Source organism: Doryrhamphus excisus, linkage group LG2, assembly GCF_037039965.1.
Source record: "Doryrhamphus excisus strain RoL-2023G ecotype Guam linkage group LG2, RoL_Dexc_Guam_v1.1, whole genome shotgun sequence".
Classification (NCBI taxonomy): domain Eukaryota; kingdom Metazoa; phylum Chordata; class Actinopteri; order Syngnathiformes; family Syngnathidae; genus Doryrhamphus; species Doryrhamphus excisus.
In genome coordinates, this window is record NC_136358.1 from 9890361 (window position 1) to 9916634 (window position 26274).

The 26274-nt window shown below is 42.7% G+C and overlaps 1 protein-coding gene across 5 annotated transcripts in view; it reads right to left on the minus strand.

Moving 5' to 3' along the window:
- Positions 1-3040: 3040 nt before the first annotated feature.
- sdk2b (sidekick cell adhesion molecule 2b) overlaps positions 3041-26274 on the minus strand; it is a 253907-nt gene continuing 230673 nt past the window's right edge. For 2 of the 5 annotated variants that reach the window (XM_058067733.2, XM_058067739.2), the window contains 19 exons: positions 25477-25575; positions 25215-25409; positions 24910-25111; positions 23278-23381; positions 23122-23192; positions 22918-23050; positions 21484-21540; positions 21301-21402; positions 21112-21227; positions 20842-21028; positions 20447-20584; positions 18708-18917; positions 18505-18630; positions 17668-17832; positions 16019-16159; positions 14126-14264; positions 10318-10447; positions 4337-4393; positions 3041-3952 (listed from right to left, as the gene is read on the minus strand). In XM_058067733.2, the coding sequence (XP_057923716.2) occupies positions 3539-3952; positions 4337-4393; positions 10318-10447; positions 14126-14264; positions 16019-16159; positions 17668-17832; positions 18505-18630; positions 18708-18917; positions 20447-20584; positions 20842-21028; positions 21112-21227; positions 21301-21402; positions 21484-21540; positions 22918-23050; positions 23122-23192; positions 23278-23381; positions 24910-25111; positions 25215-25409; positions 25477-25575 (2786 nt within the window). In that variant the 3' untranslated portion in view covers positions 3041-3538. The remainder of the gene's footprint in view (positions 3953-4336; positions 4394-10317; positions 10448-14125; positions 14265-16018; positions 16160-17667; positions 17833-18504; positions 18631-18707; positions 18918-20446; positions 20585-20841; positions 21029-21111; positions 21228-21300; positions 21403-21483; positions 21541-22917; positions 23051-23121; positions 23193-23277; positions 23382-24909; positions 25112-25214; positions 25410-25476; positions 25576-26274) is intronic. The other 3 variants (XM_058067734.2, XM_058067737.2, XM_058067735.2) reach the window with 3 other exon arrangements.

Consider the following 26274-nt stretch of genomic DNA (forward strand, 5'->3'; position numbering starts at 1 on the left):
TCAAATGATTACGTTTCATTAATGTTCATGTTAAAGGTTAAATAACTGTTAATACTGTACATGTGAATCTGGAAAAAAATATTTCTCTACCAACTGTATGCGGTTTCTTACGTTTTTCTTATTTGCTGTTTTATTATTATTTTACTTATTTATTACTGATTGGTTGTCTTTATTCTTAATTTGTTTATTTTTTTTATCTTATTTTGTGTATAGAAAAATAAAAATTAAGATATTTGAGAACAGTGGAATGTTTTATCAGATATTTTGGTGTGGAAAACCGGAACCAAAGTACTGAAAAAGTGTCGGGTATAGCAGAAGCAAAAGCGTTGAAGATAGGTTTTTTTAATTGATTTTTTTTTCAGTTTTTAATAAATGCGTTTTTTTTTGTTTTTTTTTTGAAAACCTGATGCGGCCCTGCTTCACCCAGAACCTAGCTCCGGTGGCCCCCAGGTAAATTGAGTTTGAGATCCCTGCTCTAAATCATCCCTCTCTATGGCCCATCCCCTTCCTGGTCCAATTGATGGATTCCAAGTTCCTACTGTTTCCCAATTTAAGAGCCTTCGAGTCATATTTGACAGCATCAGACTTTGCTAACATTGAAAAATAATTTATTTCAGAAATGTATTGTGATCATATATTCATTCTTCTGCATGGTTAGCTTTTGTCGCATACAACAAAATCACCGCACAGGAAAGAAAATCCAATGAAAGCAAGAAAAAGAAAGAAAACAAAGTAGGTGACATCTTTGAAGAATGCAAACGAGGCAAACACCATCGAGTCGTACAATATGGTAGCATCATGAGTTAGCCTTGCTAACCCTCCGTGGGCGTAACTTCAGGCAGGTTTGCTGTTGCTGCAAGACAACTTTGATAAAAAAAAACACACACACAGTGAAGTATCCGTAAAGCTTAGGAAGTGTGCTACCACACACACACACACAGCAATGGAGGACAGAACAGTGGCACCTGTCAAGTACAGCTTGATTGGCGGCCAGGACCATCCCACATCCGAAGCTGCTGCTCTGCTTCCCGTCGGGATGCCGTGGAAACATCCAGAAGAGCCGTTCAAAATCCAGTCAAAGTCCGCCGTGATCTTGTGGATCAACGTTGGGGGTTGGTTGTGTGTCAAAGGCATCGATTGAGTGGACTTTGTTGCTATACACTTCCCTCGTGACGGCCCGCTCACTGGTGAGTCGAGGCGCCACTCGAGAAGCAGCGTCAACTTTTTACACCTCCAGCGCTCTTCCCGCCACAACAAGACGTCTGTGTTGCTATTTCAGTCCGTCAATGCCACGTGTGCATGGACTAGTCCTCTAGGAACTTACTGTAGATATAATATATATATATTACATACAGTATCCACGTATATGTGTCTATTCAAGGGGTCTTGTGACTTCTGTACAGCATACAAAGATAGTACCGCTTTCAAGGTGTGCAATGGTTAAAATAAGGAGCAAATAAATGATAAGTCATGCAAACAAAGTCAAAATGCCAACAGAAAGACTGTACTTGTGTCTTAAAGGGAAAGTGCACTTTTTTGGAATTTACCCCATCATCCACAATCCTTTTTGTGAGACATGAACACACGCCTTTATCTTTTCTGTCTTCTAAAGATATAAAAACAAGTAAAAAGAGGCAGCTAATGAATGCACGTCATGGGACACACCTACTGGCTGAGAAAGGACGCTATTAAAAACACCTCCAAAAAGCTCCAACAAGGTCTTCTTTCCATGCTATGAGTACGTAGTAACAGGTACATTGATGCTAGCATGTCATACTTACAGTATTTAGTATAACTTCCTTCCTGGGTACATTGATTTTGGGGGCTACACCTAGCCTCCAAAACAAAAAGCTCCAATATGTAGCCTTAGCGGCCCAAGGCATCGTGAGTGAATGTGTGGCTAGCTAGTCACTAGCCGGATAGCAGCTAGCCGCTGCGTTGTGGCATGGTGTCACTGCACCAGTAACGTAGTTGTTGGGCCTAACAATGAATAATATCAATGATAACTAGAAAAGCATCATAGTTCCCCCCATATTGTGATTCACACCATAAATATTACCATTTATTTTATCTGCATATTTAGATTGCTAATGTTAGCAAGCTACTAATGCCAACAAGCTAATGTTAACATGCTAACACTTAATACAACTGTGGTAAGTGTTTATATTGTCTAGCTATGAAAATGGATAAAAAATAAATGGTACTATGCTCATGTTAGCATGCTAACAATGCTAATATGCTAATGTTAATATGCTAACATATTGCATAATAGTGCTGTTTATATAGCCGTCATGGAAATGGTTAAAAATACTACTATGCTGTTGGCATTCTAGAAATGCTTTCATTGGCATGCTAACAGCTAGCATGATAGTGCTATATCTTATTATAAGTGTCTACCTATGAAAATATTAAAAATGGTACTATGTTAATGTTAGCAAGCTAGCAATGTTAACATGTTAATGTGAGTATGGTAACATGTAGCATAACATTGCAGTTTATTTATTTATTTGTCCAGCTATGAAAATAGCTAAAACTGATACTATGCTACTGTTAGCGTGCTAGTAATGTTAACATAGGCATGGTAACAGCTAGCATGATAACACAATGAACCATAAAGGCTAAATGTTCTGAATGAGTTGAGAATTTGGAATTTGGACTTTGGAAATATGGAAGTCGTTGTAGTAATAGAAGTAGTAGTAGTTAATGGAAAATGTGTTTTATGGAAAAGTGTGAATTTAGATTTTTTTTCAGAATAAATATAGGCAACCTCAATATCCTGAACGTGTTTTGATGTGAGCGCTGTATGTGACGGCAGCTCCTCCGGTCGCTCCGCAGCACTGTTTTTGTTTTTACCAGTTTTAGCTTTTTCTTTTTACTTTTTCTACATATATTTTCCAATTTCCCAGAGGGAATCCCACAGGGATTAATAAAATATTCTGTATGTCTGTCTGTCTGTTGTCTCTTGATGTTGGAATGGCTTGAATCAGTTGAGAAATGCGGCAGTAGTAGCAGGTAATTCGTTTTACGGAAAATTAAAAATTTTGGATCATCCCCCGAATTGTAATCAGTTCTTCCGTATTCCATTTCTGACAATTTATGAAAATGTCACCCAAATCCATTGAGAACTTTTCAACACAAACAAAGAGATAAACGCTGGTAAAAACATAAGCTCTGTAGCTTGGTTCACATGCAGATCACATGATGGAAATGGAGCCCCGTTTTTCAGGAGGCTTCATAGCCAGAATAGGTGTGTCCCAATACGTGCATTCTTAGCCGCCTCTTATTCTATCTTTATGTTCATCTTTGTGTTGTACATCTTTGCAATGCACAGAAGAGACAAAGACGAGTGTTCATGTCTCAAATAGAGATTGTGCATGATAGGCAAAATTCCCAACAAATGCGCGTTTCCTTGAAGGTGGCACACGTGCACGCTAAAGTGAAATCCTCGTTGAAAACGGAAGCAAACAGAAACAAAAAAGAAGCACTGATCGCATGATCAGCCAGAAATCTCCTTAGTCCTTCCTTGATTGACACAACCTCACACAAAGGAGGAGAAGCCAGCAATGGGGGCCCGCGAGCCGGGGGCCAGGCTGCTGGGCGGCCTATAGAGGCCGCCGTGCTGGCTGGTGGGGTTCTGTTGGGACGGGGTGGGAGTCCGGCTGCCTTTAGGCCTGAAAATGCTGCTTTGGCCTTGGGGCTGTCCCTGGGCCTGCTGCTGCTGGGGCTGGGGGCTGGGCGAGCTGAGCTGGGGCGGCAGAGGGGGCAGTGGCGGCGGGGCGAGGTGCTCCGGCTCACCCGACTCGGACTCGGCGTAGCTGTAAGCCTGCGCCCGGGATATGCCCTTCTGTTGGCGGCGCCAGGAGTTGTAGTAGGTGGGATCGCTGATGTAGTGGTTGACGAAGGAGTGGGTCTTCTGGCGGTTGGGGTCCACCTCGTACTCGCTGTCGCTGCCCTGTGAGACAACACGACTTGTGTTTATTTATGCCTTTCGCACAGCGGTGAAGTGATGCCATGTGGGGAGCGGTTAGCGATGCTAAAGCTAAGAATGAGTGACGTGGACACATGCACACAAAGACAACACATCACCAGCTCACCAACACCCATGGAAGATGATCAAAGCATGGTCCATCGCGATGGATGAAGCATGCACCCCCCAAAAATAAACAAATCACAAACACGGCAATGTATCTTCCAACACGCCGAAGAACTGTGCTACCGTCTTTGTACCCACGCCAGGTCAGCTGGACCACATGGAAAAGCTAGCAACAGACACCGCTTTGGCTACAAAACATAAACAAAAACAAGAAGAAGAAGCAGGCAGCCACAGGAACCTCACCAAATGCAGTGGAAGTGTATGCAGACCACCTGTTCCGTATGAAAACACCAGCGCCTCCTATGGGTGAACAGAACAGTGGGGTTGACATCACCATCACACAATCAGTCAGGCTTCAACTCCCCCCGTAGTAAACTTTGAGATTTGAGATTGTTTACACCACTAAATGTGTATTTTTATTGGAATTAAATGCATTAGCAAGTGCTAGTCTTTTGTCTTTTTTTGATCCGCATACTGATTTTTGGCCTGAGTCCTTTATATTCCCGATGCCATTCCTGACAAATACAGATGATGCTTACTAGTGGAGGTTCGAACCCGCTGCGTCCGCTCCGAAGTCCAGTACACTAACCATCATCTTCGAGACGCTCCCCTCTGGCAGGACCAAAACCTCACGCCACAAGAACAGTTTCTTCCCGTCTGCTGCCAGCCTCATCAACAAGGCCCGGAACCCCCCCCGACACTCTTCACACCCCACCTATGCCTCATCCTGCCACTTTCACACTTTCACTATATGCGTTACATTAACGCCCAGTTTGGACTCTTAGGAAAAACAATCAGACTGCACTTCTGGAATAACAAACAAAAAACAGACTGTGTACATATATTTATACTGTATATTTTGTATATTTTTCATTCTTTTTTAATAGATGTGTCTGCACCTACTTCACCAAAACAAATTCCAATTATGTGTTTGATCATACGTGGCAATAAACCCTTTTCTGATTCTGATTACACCACGACAGGCTCTAGCAAGCGCTAGTCTCTGCAGCGTATTTGAAACCTTTACAATAGTTGTTGCGACAACAGTAAAAGTACAGACAAATGGCAGCCATTCCTCAGCACGTCAGGGTCGGGTCCATTGTCTTCATGTCAAGAAGCATTCCAAGTGTCAAGGTGGAACGCAAGAATGCTCAGCGTGAAAGGCTCGGGCTGACGGAGGCCACTCCAGGTTATCAGCCAAGTGTTATGTAAGCGTGGCAACCGGCATCCTTCAACCCTTCCAATCCAGCTCTTGTCTCTTGTCTCTTGTCCATAAAATGCGTCTTTCTACTAAAATCCTAGCCCCTTACACAGGCCCCAACCAAATGTCCACACATAACCGAAATCAAAAACCCTGACCAACCCCATCTCAAACCAAATCCCTAACCCCAAATCTTAACTCTACCCCAGGGGTCTCAAACTCAATTTACCTGGGGGCCACTGGAGCTAGGGTCTGGGCAAGGCTGGGTTTTACAAAAAAAAAACAGAAAAATATACAAACGTTTTCAGTGCTTTGGTTCCGATTTTCTACAATAAAAGCTCTGATAAAACATTCCACTGTTCTCAAATATCTTAATTTTTATTTTTCTGCTCAAAATAAGATGAAAAATAAATAAATCAAGAATAAAGAAAATCAATCAGTAATAAATAAATATAATAATAATAATAAAACGGCAAATAATAAAAAATTAAGAAACCACATATAGTTGGTGGGTAGACAAATTATTTTTTTCAGATTAAAATGAACAAATCATTATTAGAGCCCTGTAGACATGACAAAACACGACTATCGTCACATTTATACTCTTTTTATTTACAACATATTGCGCAACTGCAGGGTCTTGAGACACATGCTAACTCGCAAACTAGAGAGCTAGCGACCTAAATGGTAGCCTTTAAGTTATTTCCTTTAAACTTAAATAGCCAAAAACTTACCACTTCCACACGGATAGGGAGGATAACTATTAACAGTTATTTAACCTTTAACATGAACATTAATCAAACGTAATAATTTTTTCTGGGTACATGATACCATACAGCATCCATATCAAACTTGCGCGGGCCGCACTAACATTAAACTTTCATATCAAGGCGGGGGCCTCAAACTAGTGTCCTGCGGGCCACATTTGGGCCGCGTGTTTGAGACCCCAGCTCTACCCCAAAACCTAACCCAGAAATCCTTACTCAACTATGAGTACTATCCTTACTCAAAACCCCTAACCAACTATGCCCTAACCTAACCCATCCAGAACCAAAACCAATAACCTTTACTGTACCCTAACCATTATCCCTTACCTAAACACGAACCCATATGATCATAACCAAAACTCCAAGTCTAACCACAAACCCTAACTTAAGCGGGACTTACACCCTGATGTACATGTTATGTTGGGAAATGTGTTGGTGGTGGCCAGCACGAAGAGCAAGTAGGGGGTTGCAAGTGTGTCGTACGTTTGCAGCAAGTGATTCGTGACACCCATGTGCGTGCCTTCAAAAATTGGTAGCTTTTTGACGGTGAGTTTGGCATGACCCGTGCATGCTAGGTGTGGTCCATGTAAAGCTGTAGTTTCACTCACCAGGGACGTGTGCGTGTGGGCATGGTATGAGGCTCGTGCAGCCCACTCCCATAAAATTGCAAGATGGCCGTACTGGCTTCCTACACCACCTATGGCTATCGTGACGAGGAGGAAAAAAAGCCTACCGTGGCCGGGCCAGGTGAGTTAATGTCGGATACGTTATGCTACCGTGCGTCAATGGAGGTCAGGAGAACCAGATTGTATGCCTGGAAGAGTACGCGCGCTTGAGACACACTCACTTCTCCAGTGTTTTCCTGCGTTCTTTCTACCGAGTTACATGCCGAGATATAACTCCCCCTTAAAAGCTTAACCTAACCCAGCCTGGCCCTTACTCTACCTTCACCACATTCATCCAGCTAACTGCATTGTCCAGGCCTTCAATCCATGGCAACTGGACTGTTCAGGACCCCTTAGCTAAAACCTAAAGAGGTCCATCATAACCAACACTTGAACCCCAAACTCTAACCTAACCCAATCCATCCGTCATTCAAACATGACACCTAAACAGAACCAAAACAAAGGTTGAGGCAAATAGAGAGCCCATCTAGAATGAGATGCACGTCATGTTTAGGAAACATATGTTGTCTTGTTTCAGATGTCCTCCAAGCAACTCCTCCCCCATCCCATCCCAGAACAGCCCAGTAGGTCAGTCCTTTGTCTCGCACTTATGGATTATTGCAGCGACCATGCAGGGTTGTTTTGTTAGAAAGTGGGGGTCGTGGCACTCAGAGAAGACAACACAGTTGGTGGGGGGCAGGGGGTGCTCGCCAGCAAAGAGCAGAGCAGTACATTTGGGATGAAAACATCAGCAGACTTTGAATGTGGAGTGGAATGAAAGACTAGGTAAGGTTTTGTTGGGATGGATTATTCAAGGCAGGAAGAACGCGCTTGGACTTGTCTTTATCTGGGCTGCACAAACACATTGCAGACCTAATTCCCACTTGGGCCTGGGCCAAGGACGCCGAAAGAAAACTTAAGACGGTGAAGACAAGACAGAAAGCGAATCTTCTGCATGATCTACCGTGTGTGTCACTCAAAGGTCAGGGGTCGCTTGTGCTCGGCAAAGAAGAAAGCTCATGTCTAAAAAAGGTAAAAATGTGATGTCTGAGTCAGCTTGCCGAGCGAGACGTCTCCCTGCTGGCTGAGGCGTCGCGGAGACTTAAGAGGACACAGAGAGAATGAAGCTCAAGAAAGACATTCTTGGACTTAGTATCCTGGACAATTGGGAGACTGTTGGAGGCCCTGCGGCGTCAGGGACGTCGGATGAGCTATCGAGCAGCCAACACTGCTACTTTGGCGTGACCAGAGATTTGGGAATGTTGACAGATGCTCAGAGATCATTTGGGAAGTACCCCGTGTCAAAGAACACCCCCTGCCCCCGCCCAAGCTTGTCTGAAACAATGGGAATTGTGGATTGCCCCCCAACCCACCTTCCACCTGAACCCTTGTCCCTTGGCGGCCATGAGAAGCAGGCTGGGAAGCCACAGCCAGGGGGTGGCATGCACAAGAACAGGAAGGTCAGCACAGGTACAGTATGAGCATGGAAGACATCTGGGATTGTTCCCCAACAAGACGGGATGGGACAACGGGACACATGGCTGATTAATGGCAGTAGAAAGATCTGTGGGAGGGGCCTGTGGGAGGGGCACTCTGGATCAGCAGAGGGAAAAGGCCACAAAGGCTACTAGGTCCGCTGTTTCTGTAAACCACTAAGCATGTTAAACATGTAAACAACTGCTGGGTGGGCATCCATCCTGGGGAGGGGGCGGGGGGTCACAGACAGCGAGCCAAAAGAAATTAAATTCCTCCTTGGTATATGTACAGTACATTACACACTTGTACCCAATACCCAAGGCAAACATCTTTCTCATATTTCGCCTGACTTGATGCATTATTTCTATCATCTTCCTCATTTCCTAGACTACGTGCAGCCATAAACTCCTCAAAAATGCACTTATGTCTATTCATGTTTCAAACAGATACATTTGCTTGGTAGGCATAACATATATATTATTATAATATTATAATATTATATTAATATAATAATATAATATTAATATTATATTAATAATATTATTATAATATTATCACTTTAACGTGTAACAGAGAACCACAAATACAAATAAAACCAAGTTAACTAAAAAACATGACAAATAGTAATAAATCAACATAAAATATGTAAATAATAAGTGTTAATAAATAAAAAAAGTGTTAAAAAAATAATACAAATGAATCAAATAAACAGTAGTCAATAATAATAATGTGTAGAAAATTCAATAAAAATGACTATTAGTACAGCAAACTAAATGGCAAATACATGTCAAAAAATCATGCAAATAAGAATGATTTAAGTGTTAAAATTACTAAAATGATGACTTAAGGTATAAAAACTAGGAAAAAGACATCATCTCCAATGACAAATAAAAAATGGACTTAAGTGTAAAACATAAATAAAAATGGAAATGTCTTGAAGAAAAGTAAAAATGGGATCACATGACAAATGACAAAAGTGTAAAACTCTTCAAAGAAACATGACTAAAATCACTTCAAAGTATGCCAAATGAAGAAATGAATAAAGTGTCGTGTCATGTCAGGTATGGACGTACCATCCACATTTTATGCCTTCTCACCCGATCTGATCTTTTCTAGTCTTTCTTTTCCATCAGCTGTAGTTCCAAACATGAACATATGGTTATGACTATGGTTATGGAAGTAGCTCTTGAAAGCATGACAAATTATACAAGACAAGTATTGCTGAATGTGCCTTCATATTCCACAGCGTTTTCTCACCAGGTTCCCCATCCATCCATCCATCCATTTTCTAATGTTTATCCTTACAAGGGTCGCGGGCGTGCTGGAGCCTATCCCAGCTGTCTTCGGGTGAGAGGCGGGGTAGAACGGAGTGAACATGCAAACTCCGCACAGAGATGCCCGAGGTTGGAATCCATCTCAGGTCTCCTAGCTTTGTGGCTTGCGGGCTAACCACTCCTCCACCGTGCAGCGTCCGTCATCAAATAAAAGATCAAATTGGAAACATGGGTGTAAAAATACTTTTAGGGTAGGACATGGTTATTCATCCATTTGTGCTGCGATTTAGAATATATGACCTCTCTTCAATGCTATAGTAATTTATTGACGGTCCCTCGTATTAACAACCAGCGGTGAAAGCGGCACTTCCTGTGAGCTCCTTACACCACGACACAGCCGTCCGGAGACAGTGAGGGGGAACTAGCGCTGTAGCTAGGAGGTAAAAGTAAAATAAAGAATGAAAATAAATTATAATCTAAAATGACAAATAAAAGTGTAAATATAAAGTCAAAATGTGAATGACTCGAATAACTACGTGAAGCAGATGACAATATAGACCCCAGCAGGCAACCTTGGCTACCGTCATGGGTTCCTACAAAGCCCGCGTGGCTTGCTGAGTGCGTGTTCGTGTGGTGGTGGTGGTTGGGGGGGGTGGCGGGGTCTCTGCATGAAGGTGCTGCTGAAGGACGCCACGAAACACGGCGGATGCAATGTGGACTTGGTGCATGTGATGTAAGAGATTTATATCGATGTCAGTACATAAGACACACAGAAGGATGAGGAGTGTGGGTATACTGGATACTACTATATACTGGATACTACATGCTGTATATACCGCACCTGCGAGTCAGAGATCTCAGAGGGTTTCTCGGTCAGGCTGCTGCTCTCCACTGGGATCAAGTCATTGTACTTGGTGCTCACATCCTCGTCAGAGTAGTTGAGGCTGCCGGGACTGGGCCTGGGTGGAGACCTGCATGGCGAGAAAAGCGTTCATGTTTGATGTCCAGTGAGCATGCCACTTTGCACATCACACGGTCCAAATACGGTGGAGCCCCGCACATTTGAAACCAATTCATGGATTTGTTTCCAAAAAAGTAAGTAAACGTAATTGTGATTTTTTTTCTTGGAAAATAGCCATGTTTTTCTCCTTCCCCCAAAGTTGGTAACGTTTCATAAATGGGTGCTCATGCATGGTGGAAAGCCCACCACTGATAGATTTTGCACTTGCTTCGGTGGTCCTTGAATGCACCATAGTTATGGTTGGTTCAGGCAGATAGCTAACGCTTGCCCCCCATCCCATCATCTTAGGTCAGGGGTCTCAAACACATGGCCCGCGGGCCAAATGTGGCCCACAGGACACTAGTTTGAGGCCCCCGCCTTGATATGAAAGTTTAATGTTAGTGCGGCCCGCGCAAGTTTGATATGGATGCTGTATGGTATCATGTACCCAGAAAAAATTATTACGTTTGATTAATGTTCATGTTTAAGGTTAAATAACTGTTAATAGTTATCCTCCCTATCCGTGTGGAAGTGGTAAGTTTTTGGCTTTTTAAGTTTAAAGGAAATAACTTGAAGGCTACCGTTTAGGTTGCTAGCTCTCGAGTTTGCGAGTTAGCATGTGTCTCAAGACCCTGCAGTTGGGCAATATGTTGTAAATAAAAAGAGTATAAATGTGACTATAGTCATGTTTTGTCATGTCTACAGGGCTATAATAATGCTTTGTTAATTTTAATCTGAAAAAAATAATTTGTCTACCCACCAACTATATGTGGTTTCTTAAGTTTTTATTATTTGCCGTTTTATTATTATTATTATATTTATTTATTTATCACTGATTGATTTTCTTTATTCTTGATTCTTCATTTCCCAACTGACTCAAACCCACCCAGCGTGAAAATGACATCCCACTTACTGTCACTGTGTGACGCTAAGAATGGACAGTCCATTTGGCGCCACCTACTGCTGGAAAATCACTTCACATTTTAATAGACTCCCTACCCCATGGTGGCTGGTTCCATCCTGGGTGGGTGAACATCATCATTCACACGCAACTTCTACTCAAAGCGCCTCAACAAAGTAGCCACTAAAGACAGCACATAATGGTCAACTGGAATAACATGGCCGCTGATATCATTCCATACCTCATGTTTACGCCGATATCAGCTGATAGGGGAAATCTACTGGGGAGCCACTGTGGTCACATGACTAAAGAGAGTGGTTTGAAGAGGGATGGATTCCATAGCTTTGCCTACAAGCGAGCGAAAGGCTAAATAAACCTCACACTCCACCGCAGCTTTCCTAACGCTGGTCCATTCCAAAAGGCTGCACTCCGTCATGGGGGCAAACCCTTCTCAATAAATGATACAAATCATAGGTCATTTTACAAGAACAAAGGAAATATACTCCAAGAAGAATGCTGTCACCTAACAAGAAAACGGCTGTCGTATCGTGAGGAAGAATAACATTTTAGGAGCAGAACGTTAGGCTGTGGAAAAACCTGCAATGTTATGAGAATGGTGATAAAGTCTTAATTAAGAGGAGAAAATAATATAATAAAAAAAAACAACAGATATGGAAACATGAGCAGTAATTTTACAAGAATAAAAACATTTGAAAAAACCCCCATAAAAAATAAAAAACATTTCCAAACATTACTGAAATGATGTCTAATCACAAGAAGAGCACTCACTCTTGCTGTCACTGAAACCACTGTTTTTGGAGAAGATGCCTCACTTTTTTTATTGTTTTATTTTTACCATAGCCATTTAACCAGTTGCACTCTACATTATAATTAGAGCTGTCAATTGATTAAAATATTTGATCACAATTAATCCCATTTTTTGCCATTTAACCGCAGATAGAAATAAGTTTTTATCTATACTAGTAGGGGAAATCTCTTTGTAGTAAACAATTTGATGTCCAACTACAAGGATAATTACATCCAATTTTATGTAAAAGGATATCAATTATTGGAACTATGGGCCATTATTTAAAACAATACAGTCAGCAAGCATATTTTTGTATTACTATTTTTCTTCATTATTATTATTACTATTATTATATTAGCTCTTAAACCTGCCCACAAACGTTCAGAAAATCCAAAATGTGAGCGAGTGAGACCTCTCACACTAACATGTCTTTATTTATTTGTGTCAGCTAAAAATAAGATTTGTTTATGTATGATACTGGTTTTAAATTCGAAATGTTTGTGAGAAAAAAAGCCTATTTAGGAACATTCAGAAAGGATTATTATGAAAGATTTGCCTCAATGCACCTTTCCTTTATGAAATGTACAAATGAAAATACCTAAAACATTGGGCAAGAGTCATAAAACATTTAATCCAAATTGCAAACCTAATGTCATTTCATTTCTCCTTTAAAACACATTAAAATACATAGAAATTCATCATTATATTAAAGTAAATATTACTTTATTACAATACTCTATTTCCACAGTTTTTTCATATATAATGCGATTTGTCCTACTTTTTCGCCGGTCATTGAACACACCGACGCACGTTCTCAGATGCCCAGAGGGATGTATGGATGTATTTGGATGTATTTTCCCCTCTTTTTCTTTCACCTCGTACTTGCTCCCGAATGCTGATACTATGTGGGAATGCATAAAGGTAAGATTTGATGACTTTGAGTGCTAATGTGCATCATTGTGGTAGTTCCATGCTAAATGGCTAATGCTAGCCCAGCCCGTCAATAGCAGCTGGAACTCCAATTTTAGCTGGCACTGGCCACTCTTATGCCAAGGTAGCACTGTATATGACAATAAAAACAATACCTGCACTGCTCCAGTCTCTGGCAGGCCATGTAATCCGTGATAAGTCAAACACAGCGACAGTAGATCCAAATAACTTTGGTCTTGCTACAAGAGCCATCTGCCAGGGCTTTGAAGCTAACTTTACCAATCTAAATACTCTTTTCTTTCCCCATTTCCCATCAATATTTGTTCCAGCTTGTGGCTACAGAGTTACCGTGCTTCAACCAAACTATGGTGGGGGCTGAGGATCAAACAGGAGGAACGCACGTTAATCATGCGTCAAAAAATTACCACCGTTAAAGGAAACTTCCGTTAACGTGTCATTAACGTTAACTTTGACAGCCCTAGTTAAAACCGTGTACATCCTGTCAGCGGCTGGAGTAGAATCAAAGTCATAAGACTTATTTTGCCCTGAACAGGAAGTGGCAGCGTATTGTTGCTGCAGTGGTTTTGCCACAGAATGGACTTTATGCCGACTAAAGTGCTAAGCAGAGCGCAGGCTGGCTGCAGGGATGTTTTATTTTGCTGGATGCGGCTAGGAGAGATGCTACCCAATGGTCCAGACCGAGCGGCCGCCACATAAGGTTGAAGTCAAACGGAACTTCCTGTGGGTTCATGGTAGAAAATCAGCCCTAAACGCCAGTGGCTGTCTGTCAGCGCTTGGAATTAGGCGGACTAGGGTGGGATTAGCCGAGCGTTTGAACGCTGATCCTGAGGATCAGGCGGCAGAATCCAGTCTTTGCTTTTGAGAGAGCACGGATCAAGACGCCGCATTAATCTATAATCACCGGGATTTCCACCCCTCCTCCTCCCGACATGCTGGCACACATCTGTGAGCGTTGTTACATGTGGGGAACGCGGCCCTGGATGACCGACCTGGTGTAGATGCCATTTTTCCTGCAGAAGGAGTTCTTGACGGACAGTCGGCGGTTGTTGAGCTCCAGGGCGGGGAAGCGGCCCTCGTCCAGGCTGACCATGTCTCCGTGGGTGAGGGCGTTGCAGTTGGTGCTGTTGCCTGCACACACACACACACACACACTGTCACCACACGGGACCTAGCCCACACCATGGTGAAGACTAAAGCCATGTCAACATTTAAAGACTAAAGTTAAGTCAACATTTAATGAGTAAAGTCAGTCAACATTTAATGACTAAAGCCAAGTCAACATTTAATGATTAAAGTCAGATCAACATTTAATGACTAAAGCCAAGTCAACATTTAATGATTAAAGTCAGATCAACATTTAATGACTAAAGCCAAGTCAACATTTAAAGACTAAAGCCAAATCAACATTTATTGAGTAAAGTCATGTCAACATTTAAAGACTAAAGCCAAGTCAACATTTAATGACTACAATCTAGTCAACATTTAATGACTGAAGCCTACTCAACATTTAAAGGCTAAAGCTAAGTCAACATTTAATGACTGACTAAAGTCAAGTCAACATTTAACGACTAAAGTCAAGTCAACATTTAATGACTAAAGTCAACATTTAATGACTAAAGCCAGGTCAACATTTATGACTGACTAAAGTCAAGTCAACATTAAATGACTAAAGCCAAGCCAAGTCAACTTGTACTCTAAAGAGAAAAAGGCACCATCGTGATATGATCATAATATTTGCATATTTTAACAGCATGAACTTGCAACATAACATAAGAAGATATTCTTTCATTTTACAGCACTAACAACAACAATAATAATAATTATTATTATTTTAAGAATTCTTATAACCTTAGACATTTTTACAAGCCAATAAAATACATAAAAAATTTGAAATGTCATTTTAATTTTTTTCATTTTTAAACATGTACATGTTACAGTTCATACATGCATGTTACAGTTCATACTGTAACAATGATAATAACAATAATAATTACACTCCTTTTAATAAGTTATAATTAAACAATAAACATATACAATAAATAATAACAACAATAATAATAATATCAATAACAATATCAATAACATAACACATGTTTACAGGCCAATAAAAATACAGAAAACTATATAAAATGTGAAAGATATGTCACTCTTAATTTCTCTAAAATTAATTTATATTTATATTTATATTTATATTTATATTTATATTTATATTTATATTTATATTTATATTTATATTTATATTTATATTTATTTCTTTGAAAAGATACAGTATATTGTACTTTTCCAATAATAATCATAACCTTATGTGATTTCACAAGTCAATACAAATATAAAATGCTAATATCTTCATCTTTGTTTGTATTTCAGATACATGTTACACGTTACTTTTCATTTACCGGGGGTGGGGGGTGCAGCCATGAATGGACAATGAGCATCATGTAGGGGGGAGGGGGGGGGGGGTGTTTGACAGTGGCTGGTGGTGCTGGGGGTTACAAACATTCTCAGTTCCACGCTTTGCCACGACGGTGTCGTGCCGTGGGGTGGGAGGTGTGGGGGGTTTACGTGAGGTCAGCTACTGGTTGTACAAACACACAGAACACATTCCTAAAGACCAACAGTGAGGCCTAGAGCGTAAGGAGAAAGAACCCTCTTATTTCTACGGCCTGTCAGTCACGATGATGGGGGCATGCCCCACCCCGCCCCCGTCGCCCTCCCCTCGCTAAACAGGCGCCCCAAGAAGTGCTGAGCCCAGTGAAACGCTCACCCATGAACAGACAAGCCCCGACCCGGCGTGGGGGCCATCTGTTTTGGGAAAGCAATTAGCGTGGGATTCACGAGGAGGACGTCCCTTCCTGACCCAAAAACCGAAAGTACCGCCTCACCTGATTCCGACTTCTTGGCGTATTTCTTGCTTTGGCCGCGGATGATGAGGATGAAGACCAGCAGCAGGATGAAGATGAGCCCCACCAGGGCCACCACCACCAGGAACCACCACTCCTCGTAGAAGGGGGACACTTTCTGAGCTGCGGGGGGCAAAACAACAAAGACACAGTGAATGCACGGTCACTAACCACCACTATGTATCCCAGGAGGTTACACCATACACCTGCCGTACACCCCCTAACTTGCTTTCCAAATCTTTATCAATAATAAAACATCATAATAATAGAATAACAAACACATCTACAATAAAACATACTGTATGTAACTGTATATTGTATCTACTTATAAGTAAGTAAGTAGAATATATATGCTTTTTAACATGATTAGAGCCCTCTAGACATGACCTAACACCCCCACAGGCACCCTTACACTTATGTTGGCCAGTATAGTAGACATAATAACATAAAATAAGCTAAAAAAGACAAATAAATCCTCTTAACCACCTTATAAATATACGTTTTAACATGATCAGAGCCCTCTAGACATGGCATAACACCCCTACAGCCACCCTTACACTCATATAATCCATTATAGTAGACATAATAACACAAAATAAGCTAAAAAAAGACAGAGAAATCCTCTTAATCACCTTCTAAATATACTTTTTAACATGATTAGAGCCCTCTAGACATGGCATAACACCCCTACAGCCACCCTTACACTCATATAATCCAATATAGTAGACATAATAACACAAAATAAGCTAAAAAGACAGAGAAATCCTCTTAACCACCTTATAAATACACTTATTAACATGATTAGAGCCCTCTAGACATGAGATAATACCCCTACAGCCACCCTTACACTCATATAATCCAATATAGTAGACATAATAACACAAATAAGACAGAGAAATCCTCTTAACCACCTGATAAATATACTTATTAACATGATTAGAGCCCTCTAGACATGAGATAACACCCCTACAGCCACCCTTACACTCACATAATCCAATATAGTAGACATAATAACACAAATAAGACAGAGAAATCCTCTTAATCACCTTCTAAATATACTTTTTAACATGATTAGAGCCCTCTGGACATGGCATAACACCCCTACAGCCACCCTTACACTCATATAATCCAATATAGTAGACATAATAACACAAAATAAGCTAAATAAGACAGAGACATCCTCTTAACCACCTCCTAAATATACTTTTTAACATGATTAGAGCCCTCTAGACATGGCATAACACCCCTACAGCCACCCTTACACTTATATAATCCAATATAGTAGACATAATAACACAAAATAAGCTAAATAAGACAGAGACATCCTCTTGACCACCTTATAAATATACTTATTAAAATGATTAGAGTCCTCTAGACATGGCATAACACCCCTACAGCCACCCTTACACTTATATAATCTAATATAGTAGACATAATAACACAAAATAAGCTAAATAAGACAGAGACATCTTCTTAACCACCTTATAAATATACTTTTAAACATGATTAGAGCCCTCTAGACATGAGATAACACCCCTACAGCCACCATTCAGGCTACCCTCTGAACGTAAGGACGTGTGCACCAGGAGGGAGTCAGGGAATCGTACGCCAGGGTGAAAATGCGTGCTGACCAGATATAGATGGGGTGGGCAGACTGGGAGAGCCGTAGCCATAGTCGTTGACGCCGATGACCCTGAAGTCGTAGCTGACCCCCTGCTTCAGCACGTCCATGCTGAACGTGTGTGACGTCACTTCCTTGGGGATGTCCTTAATCAGGATGTCCCACAAGCCTTCATCTGGAAGCACAAAGGAACAGATTTATACACCCTAATGAGGACGTGCCCCCCCCCCCCCCCCCCCACACACACACCACAGCTTCTTTGGCACCATGCTGTCCAATTGAACTAACTCTAACTGTCTATTTTTACTCCTAATATTACCACTTTCTTTTCCTAATGTTCTTACAGTACCACTTATTTCTCTTCATATTTGGCCTGGCGTCTCGTAAAATGACACTTTTTTCCATTTCTGCTTTCCAACTATTTACACCTTTTTTATGATTTTGATTTCTTCTCCTGATATGATGACTTTTTTTACCCCGTAATATTTTGTTTTTATTCTCACATGATTACATAACCACAACCTAATTTACCAAAACGTTATTTGTTGTTTTTTTTTTGGATTTTCTTAATATCATGAGTCTTTTTTCTTAACTATTTCAACTTTATGAACCTAAAAATGCCTATTTTTCATAATAATAATATTTTTTTTGTTTTTGGCATGTGCTATAGGACAATAAAAAAGTAAAAAAAATATGGCCACTTCAAGCAATTGAAATGAGTCTCTTTTAGTTTTTTTTAAATTTCTAGACGTGTAGCAAAGCCAGAGCCAGATGCCAAGCATCTCAGCCACATGCCAGCGGAGGCAGACATTGCCAGGATCAATAAGCTATAGAATGCGGAACCCACCAGAAGGTCTGGCCTCAATGACATAGCGTGTAATGGGGGCTCGTCCCGGGTCCCCGCTGGTCCAGTGGATGGTGAGCGCTGAGCCGTAGCGTGTGATAAAGGGGTCCCCTGGGGGCCCCGGGGCTCCTAGGCAAAGGTGAATATCACACATCACCCACGCATGGGATACATATTCCATGGATAAAGGTGCCGCCCGTCAATACCTTCCCCGGGGCCAGTGGTGATGTTGGCCGCCACCTCGGGCCCGTAAATGAAGGTCTTGGCGCGGATGCGGAAGTTGTACGTGACGCCGTCGGCCAGGTCCTTCAGCTTCAGCCAGAGGGGGCCGCTCCCCTTCACTTCCACCATGACCGTCTTACTGACGCCTGGGGGGGAGGGGGAGTGGAGACAGTCGGCACAGGCCATGGAAGGCTCTGCACAAACACACCACAGGTTTTTAAAAGCCCGCCCGGCCTCTTACCTTTCACCATATCACTTCAGTAGTACCAGTAGCGCTTGTAGTACTACTGTAGTACTACTGTAGTACATCCTCTAATCATAGTCGGGGCGCACCCATCCATCCTGATACCTGAACATGCATGTATGCCGACACCAGAGATGTTTGCTTTAATATGCAACCGTGCCAAAAGAATATCAGCAAATGTAGCCAGAAGAATATCAGCATACGTCCACACATGGAGCACCACCACACACACACACTACTTTTGGCCATGTTTGCTGATGTTCTTCTAGCTGTGTTCCTTGATACTCTTGGTCATATTTGCTGATGTTCTTCTAGCTGTGCTCCCTGGTATTCTTGGCCATGTTTGCTGATGTTCTTCTAGCTATGTTCCCTGACACTCTTGGCCATGTTTGCTGATGTTCTTCTAGCTGTGTTCCCTGATATTCTTGGCTATGTTTGCTGATGTTCTTCTAGCTGTGTTCCTTGATACTCTTGGCTATGTTTGCTGATGTTCTTCTAGCTGTGTTCCTTGATACTCTTGGCCATATTTGCTGATGTTCTTCTAGCTGTGTTCCCTGATACTCTTGGCTATTTTTGCTGATGTTCTTCTAGCTGTGTTCCCTGGTATTCTTGGCTATGTTTGCTGATGTTCTTTTAGCTATGTTCCCTGACACTCTTGGCCATGTTTGCTGATGTTCTTCTAGCTGTGTTCCCTGATACTCTTGGCTATGTTTGCTGATGGTCTTCTGGTTATGTTCCCTGATACTCTTGGCTATGTTTGCTGATGATCTTCTGGTTATGTTCCCTGATACTCTTGGCTATGTTTGCTGATGTTCTTCTAGCTGTGTTCCCTGGTATTCTTGGCCATGTTTGCTGATGTTCGTCTAGCTGTGTTCCCTGATACTCTTGGCTATGTTTGCTGATGTTCTTCTAGCTGTGTTCCCTGGTATTCTTGGCCATGTTTGCTGATGTTCGTCTAGCTGTGTTCCCTGATAGTCTTGGCCTGATGTTCTTCTAGCTGTGTTCCCTGGTACTCTTGGCCATGTTTGCTGATGTTCTTCTAGCTGTGTTCCCTGATACTCTTGGCCATGTTTGCTGATGTTCTTCTAGCTGTGTTCCCTGATACTCTTGGCTATGTTTGCTGATGGTCTTCTGGTTATGTACCTTGATACTCTTGGCTACGTTTGCTGATGTTCTTCTAGCTGTGTTCCTTGATACTCTTGGCTATAGCATAGACGTGGCACATGGATTACGGTGGTACAGGAAACCAATATCGATCGTGTATCGGATTGGCCACATCTCTACTACTAATGTAGCTACCTATCTTGCTATCTTGTGGCCTTTATAAATACCTGCATCAGGAGGTTTCCCACAGCCACACAGGCTAGCACTAATAGTTCAACATTACCCCCTATGGGTAAGGAAGTATGTATCTTATTTGTTAGACGCTCCAACCACGTGTGTGTTGTGAGTGTAATATGATAAAGAGCGATGGCGTACCATCAACGGGGGTGCAGGGCTCGTAGATGAGGCGGTATCCCTCGATGATGCCGTTGGGCAAGGCGGGAGGGCCCCAGGACACGTTGACAGAGGAGGTGGTGAGCTCACTGAAGTGGATGAAGCCAGGGGCGCTGGGGGCTGAGAAGCAGATGAGGAGTGAGCGCAGGGCTGCTTAAACCGGTTTTAATTGCATATTTAATGATCATGTACTATGTATTTAGTAGTAGTTTTACTTTGCTAAAGGTAGGTAGCAGTAATGATTTTATGTTGTGTTCATGTATTTCCTGACTGAATGGACGATTGGTGTATTTCATACCAGTAGTATTTCATGAATGGCAGCTTGAAGTAGTAGTTTTTTGGTGTATTACGATGTGCCAAATGAACTATTCTAGTACCTGCTTGCTGAGTGCGGCCCCTGATGGGAGGACTTCGGGGTCCGTCTCCGGCAGCGTTGAAGGGGGCCACGCTGATCATGTAGGTGGTGTACCCGGTCAGGTTCTTCAGCTTGAACCCCCCCTCGGGCATGAACAGAGTCCGAAGGCGCTCGCTGTCATTTTTGCGCTGGAACTCCCAAAAGTAGACCTTGATGGGGGTGGGGTGGTGGTGGGGGGGACGTTGGTTTGTGGGCTACGTCGGGAACCTCAACACTCGAGTGTGAATCTGACCTTGTAGCCCTGGATGTCTCCGTTTTGAGCGCTGACGGGCGGGGGGTCCCAGGTCACATCCAGCTGGGTGGCGGTGGCCGACTGCACGGCCACATTCTGGGGTGGGGCCGTCGGGACTACAAACGAAACATTCCACGTCAGCTATAGAAGACACGTGAGCGGCAAACACGGCTGCGTCGGCGGGCGCACCTGCTTCCCCCACGAACACCTCCTGGGGTGGGGTGGTGGGCCCCTCTCCCACCGCGTTGTATACGCTCATGCGGATCTCGTAGCGCTTGTGCTTGCTCAGTTCTGGGGGGGAGGAGGGTGGTGTTAGACCTTGGAAGCTCTACCGCTTTGGAGCGGGGGGGTTTGCGGCGAGACAACACTTACCGTCCAGCTCGTATTGGGTCAGACTGGGATCGCTCAGGTTGCGGATGCTGTATGGCGCTGTGTGTGTGTGTGGGAGGGAAGACAGGAAATCACACAAATGTCTCCCATTGGCCTTTTATTGTGGCCAGGCTGCTGCTGATTATCATTTCCCGTACGATATGAAGTCAAACTGGCTGGTATTGGCAATGGCGACTGATTTTAAAGCCTGAGGTATGTTGAGGTACGACACAGCCGAGCTGAGACTGAAACATCTGAAGACTAAGTCATATCAAAGATGTGAAAATGATATTTTAAATAATAAAAATGTTTACAAAAGCATGAAAAGAAATGACAAGAATGAAAACTTGACTATGTCTCAAAGCTTCAACAGATAAACAAACTGAAAAGTACCTGCTATGGGAAGTATGGATATTTCAGTATCGCCCCACCCATTACTAGCGGCTGGCTTATGGAGGAGGAACCTCCTGGACTCGTACCCTGCAACCACATCTTTACCTTGTAACGCTGTGTTTGGCATCTCCATGAGCTACTTGGTACGTGCAATTACTACATCCTTTACATTGGCACCCCTAGTCCAGGGGTGTTCAAGTTGTGGCTCGAGGGCCGTTTGTGGCCCGCAGCTCTTTTTACATTTGCCGACGGCACATTCTTAAAATATCTTTAATTCGTTCATTTTCTACTGCTTATCCTCACGAGGGTCGCTGGTATGCTGGAGCCTATCCCAGCTGTCCTCGGGCGAGAGGCGGGGTACACCCTGGACTGGTGGCCAGCCAATCACAAGGCACATATAGACAAACAACCATTCACACTCACATTCATACCTATGGACAATTTGGAGTGGCCAATTAACCTAGCATGTTTTTGGAATGTGGGAGGACACCGAAGTACCTGGAGAAAACCCACGCATGCACGGGGAGAACATGCAAACTCCACACAAAGATGGCTGAGGGTGGAATCAACAGTCCAGGGTGTACCCCGCTTCTCGGTCAAAGACAGCTGGGATAGGCTGGAGCCCACCCTAGTGAGGATAAGCAGTATAGAAAATGGATGGATGGATGAAGTTGGAACCTCATATGATGAGAATAAAGTCCAACTATGATGTCATAATGATGAGAAGAATGTTTCCAATGAGAAAGTTGAAACAGTTGAAACAACAGCTGCCATGAATAAATAACAGAATAAGGTCCAGATAGGAAGAGAATAAGGCCATATTCTCATGAGAAAATATCCCATTTTCATGAGCATAAAGTCCTCATATGATGTCAATAATGTCAAAACATTCAAAAAATGATTTCAGATTATTTAAGGAAAAAGTAGAAATATTTGGATGAAAGCCCCCAGAAATGGTTGCTCAGAGTAATGTTTTTTTAGCTGTGTGACAACGCCCGACTGCCATCTGGTGGCTCCTCTTCCAACTGTAGCGTGCATCCTTACCGGTGAGCTCGGCCCACGCCGACAAGCTGTTGATGGCGTGGAGGGCATAGCCCCGCAGACGGTCGTACAGCAGCTCCCGGTAGCGGATACGAAAGCCCAGCAGGATGCCGTTTATCTTCTCCTCGGGGGGAGGCTGAAAGAGACGATGGAGGGTAAATAACACTCATTATAACACTTCAGGAGAGTGGACGCGCCCCCCCTTACCTGCCAGCCAATCAGCACTGATGTGGTGGTGTGGGGCGTGACCGAGAGGATGACGGGAGCGTTGTCGGGCACTGATAGAAAAAGGATGAAGATGGATTAGTCAGGTTTGGCTGAAGCTTTTGGGATGTTTCGTGTGGTACCCCGGCCGGCCCCCACCATCTTGCAGGGTGGTGATAGCTTCGCTTTCATCGCTGTATTCACTGTCTCCAATGTCGTTGGTGGCTTTGACTCGGAACTGGTAGGACGTGAAGGGCTTCAGCCTTGGCCATGGAAAACACAGTAGCATGACATCATTACATACGTTCATCCTCAGCCACCCTCAGCCAACGCTAGCGGCCCGACTGGGTTGCCTTGATGCACAGTCCAAAAATAGAATAACCAGAAAACAAAAACTAAACAACAGCAAATAATCTGCAGGCCTTTTATAAAAAATGTGATGTGACAAAAAGTAACTTTACAACAATATGACATCATTAGGGCTGCATGGTGGGCGAGTGGTTAGCACGCAGGCCATCTCTGTGTGGAGTTTGCTTGTTCTGCCCGTGCATGCGTGGGTTTTCTCCGGATACTCCGCTTTCCTCCCACATTCCAAAAACATGCTAGGTTAATTGGCGACTCCAAATTGTCCATAGGTATGAATGTGGGTGGGAGTGGGTGTTTGTCTATATGTGCCCTGTGATTGGCTGGCCACCAGTCCAGGGTGTACCTTGCCTCTCGCCTGGAGACAACTGGGATAGGCTCCAGCACCCCCGCTACCCTTGTGAGGATAAGCGGCAGAAAATGAATGAATGAATGTCATCACTATAAGCATAAAGAGAAAATACTAACAAAAGATGTTCCATTATGGGACACAAAAAAACAACAAATAAAGTTGGCATTTTTGGAAAATTAGGTTGCAGAAAAAAAATTATATTCTATAATAAAATATATTATGGCAATAAAGTCACATTTATGAGAAGAATATTTACAAGGAGAAAGAAATTAATAACAGCAGGAATTTGTCAAGAAAAGTCTAAATATTAAGACAAAAATGTCCCAATTAAAAAAATTATAAACTCGTAATATTAGGAGGAAACACTTTTTAAACTTTTAACTATTTTTAATTTTAGCATTAGAAAGGTATTTAAGTCATGATATGAGAAATAAAACACAATATAATAATATCAATAATATCATAAAGTCAATACTATGGGAATAAAGTCATCATATTATGGGAATAAAGTCATCACATTATGGGAATAGAGTCATTATATTATGGGAATAAAGTCATAATATTATACGAATAAAGTCATCATATTAAGGGAATAAAGTCATCATATCATGGCAATAAAGTCATCATATCATGGGAATAAAGTCATAATAGGAAGGGAATAAAGTCATGATTTCATGATATTATGGGAATAAAGTCATTTATTCCCATAATATGATGACTTTATTCCCATAATATGATGAATTATGGGAATAAAGTCATTATATTATGGGAATAAAGTCGTAATAGTAAGGGAATAAAGTCATAATATGATGACTTTATTGCCATAATATGTTGAATTATGGGAATAAAGTCATAATATTCAGAGAAGTATGACTGAAAAAAAAAAGTAAAAAAAAAACCCCAAAAGGCTAAAAGAAAGAACAGAGATGATATGAATAATATGTATTTCCATCTATATGACAAAGCTGACAAAAAATATGTATAACCATAACTATATCTACATGACCATAACTATCTAATCTACATGATCTATATGTATTGCTTTCATTTGTCCCCATGTGGACAGGAAGCGGTACCTGGAGACGACATAGGAGGTGGCATCGTGGTTGACTGAGGCTGAGTGAACGGTCCAGTTGTTGTCCGGAAGCTCCCGCAGCTGCACGGTGTAGTAGCGCACGGGGGACAGCCCGTCGCTGCCCGGCTCCCAGGACAGCAGGACGTGGCGAGCGCGGACGTCCTTCTGAGGAACGGCGGGGCGGCTGGTGGGCTGCGGTCGAGCTGCGGGTGGAGTTATGTTGTTTGAATTCTATGCTGAAGCCACGCGTGTGGGGGTTGGGTCGGTGGTGGGGGTGGGTGCTGGGGGGGTAAATGGGGGGTTTACCTCTCTTCTCTGTGGTGACCACCAGCGCCTCGGCCGCCTCGCCCCAGCCCTTGCGTGTCTGCGCCGTGATGCGGAACACGTAGATGGACTCGGGCTTGAGGTTGGTGACAGTGTACTGGCGAGCGCTGGGGTTGAGCACGTCCACGGTGGCCGTGTTGCTGTTGGTGGAGTTGAGGTGGTACGTGATCTGGTAGGCTGGCACAGGAAATGAAATTAAAGACACGAGTGACACCTCCCCCTGCAGGAGAAGATCTTTACCAACCCAGGATGATGCCGTTAGGCTGCGAGGGCGACTGCCATATCAAACGTACGGACGTGGTGCGCACCTCTGGGAACAGGATGCCCATTGGAGGTCCTGGCACTGCAGAACAAGATGGCATCATGATACTGTCTTACATACAATACTACTACAAATATGGTAGGCAGGGACGTATGTACGCTTGGCCTTTCCATTCAGGAGCAATGTGAAATGTCTTCAATGACACAATTTTATGATGAAACTCAAACAACCAAGACAGAAACACATATAAACATCATAAGGCCTATATCTCTTTGGGGATATGAATGTGTCACATATAGCCAGGCATGCTACTTCCTGTACACACATGTACTACACATACATAACAGGACTGACTACACGTCACATGCATTGTACTAACATACTACCAATAGTGTCTTTCCTACCTTTCCTTCCTAGTGTTAGGTTTGGGCAGCACGTCAATATTTGGCGTAATTTAATATTATTTGATGCTCCTTTTGTTTTATTCTTCCACTTTTGTTTTATATTTGTTTCTACAATGTGCCATTCGAGGGCCCATAAAACATGCAGTCCACAGATGGCCCGCAGGCTGCACTTTGCACATGCCCGGTTTACATATTCCATATGTTATACTGTATATGCTGTGTTTTGGTGCCACGATCAGGAAGGAGCTGTGTTGTAATATTATGGAAATAAAGTTGTAATACTGTGGGTATAAAGTTGTAATATATAATGGGAATAAAGTTATAGTTTTATGGGAATAAAGTTGTAATATTGTGGAAACAAAGTTGTCATATATAA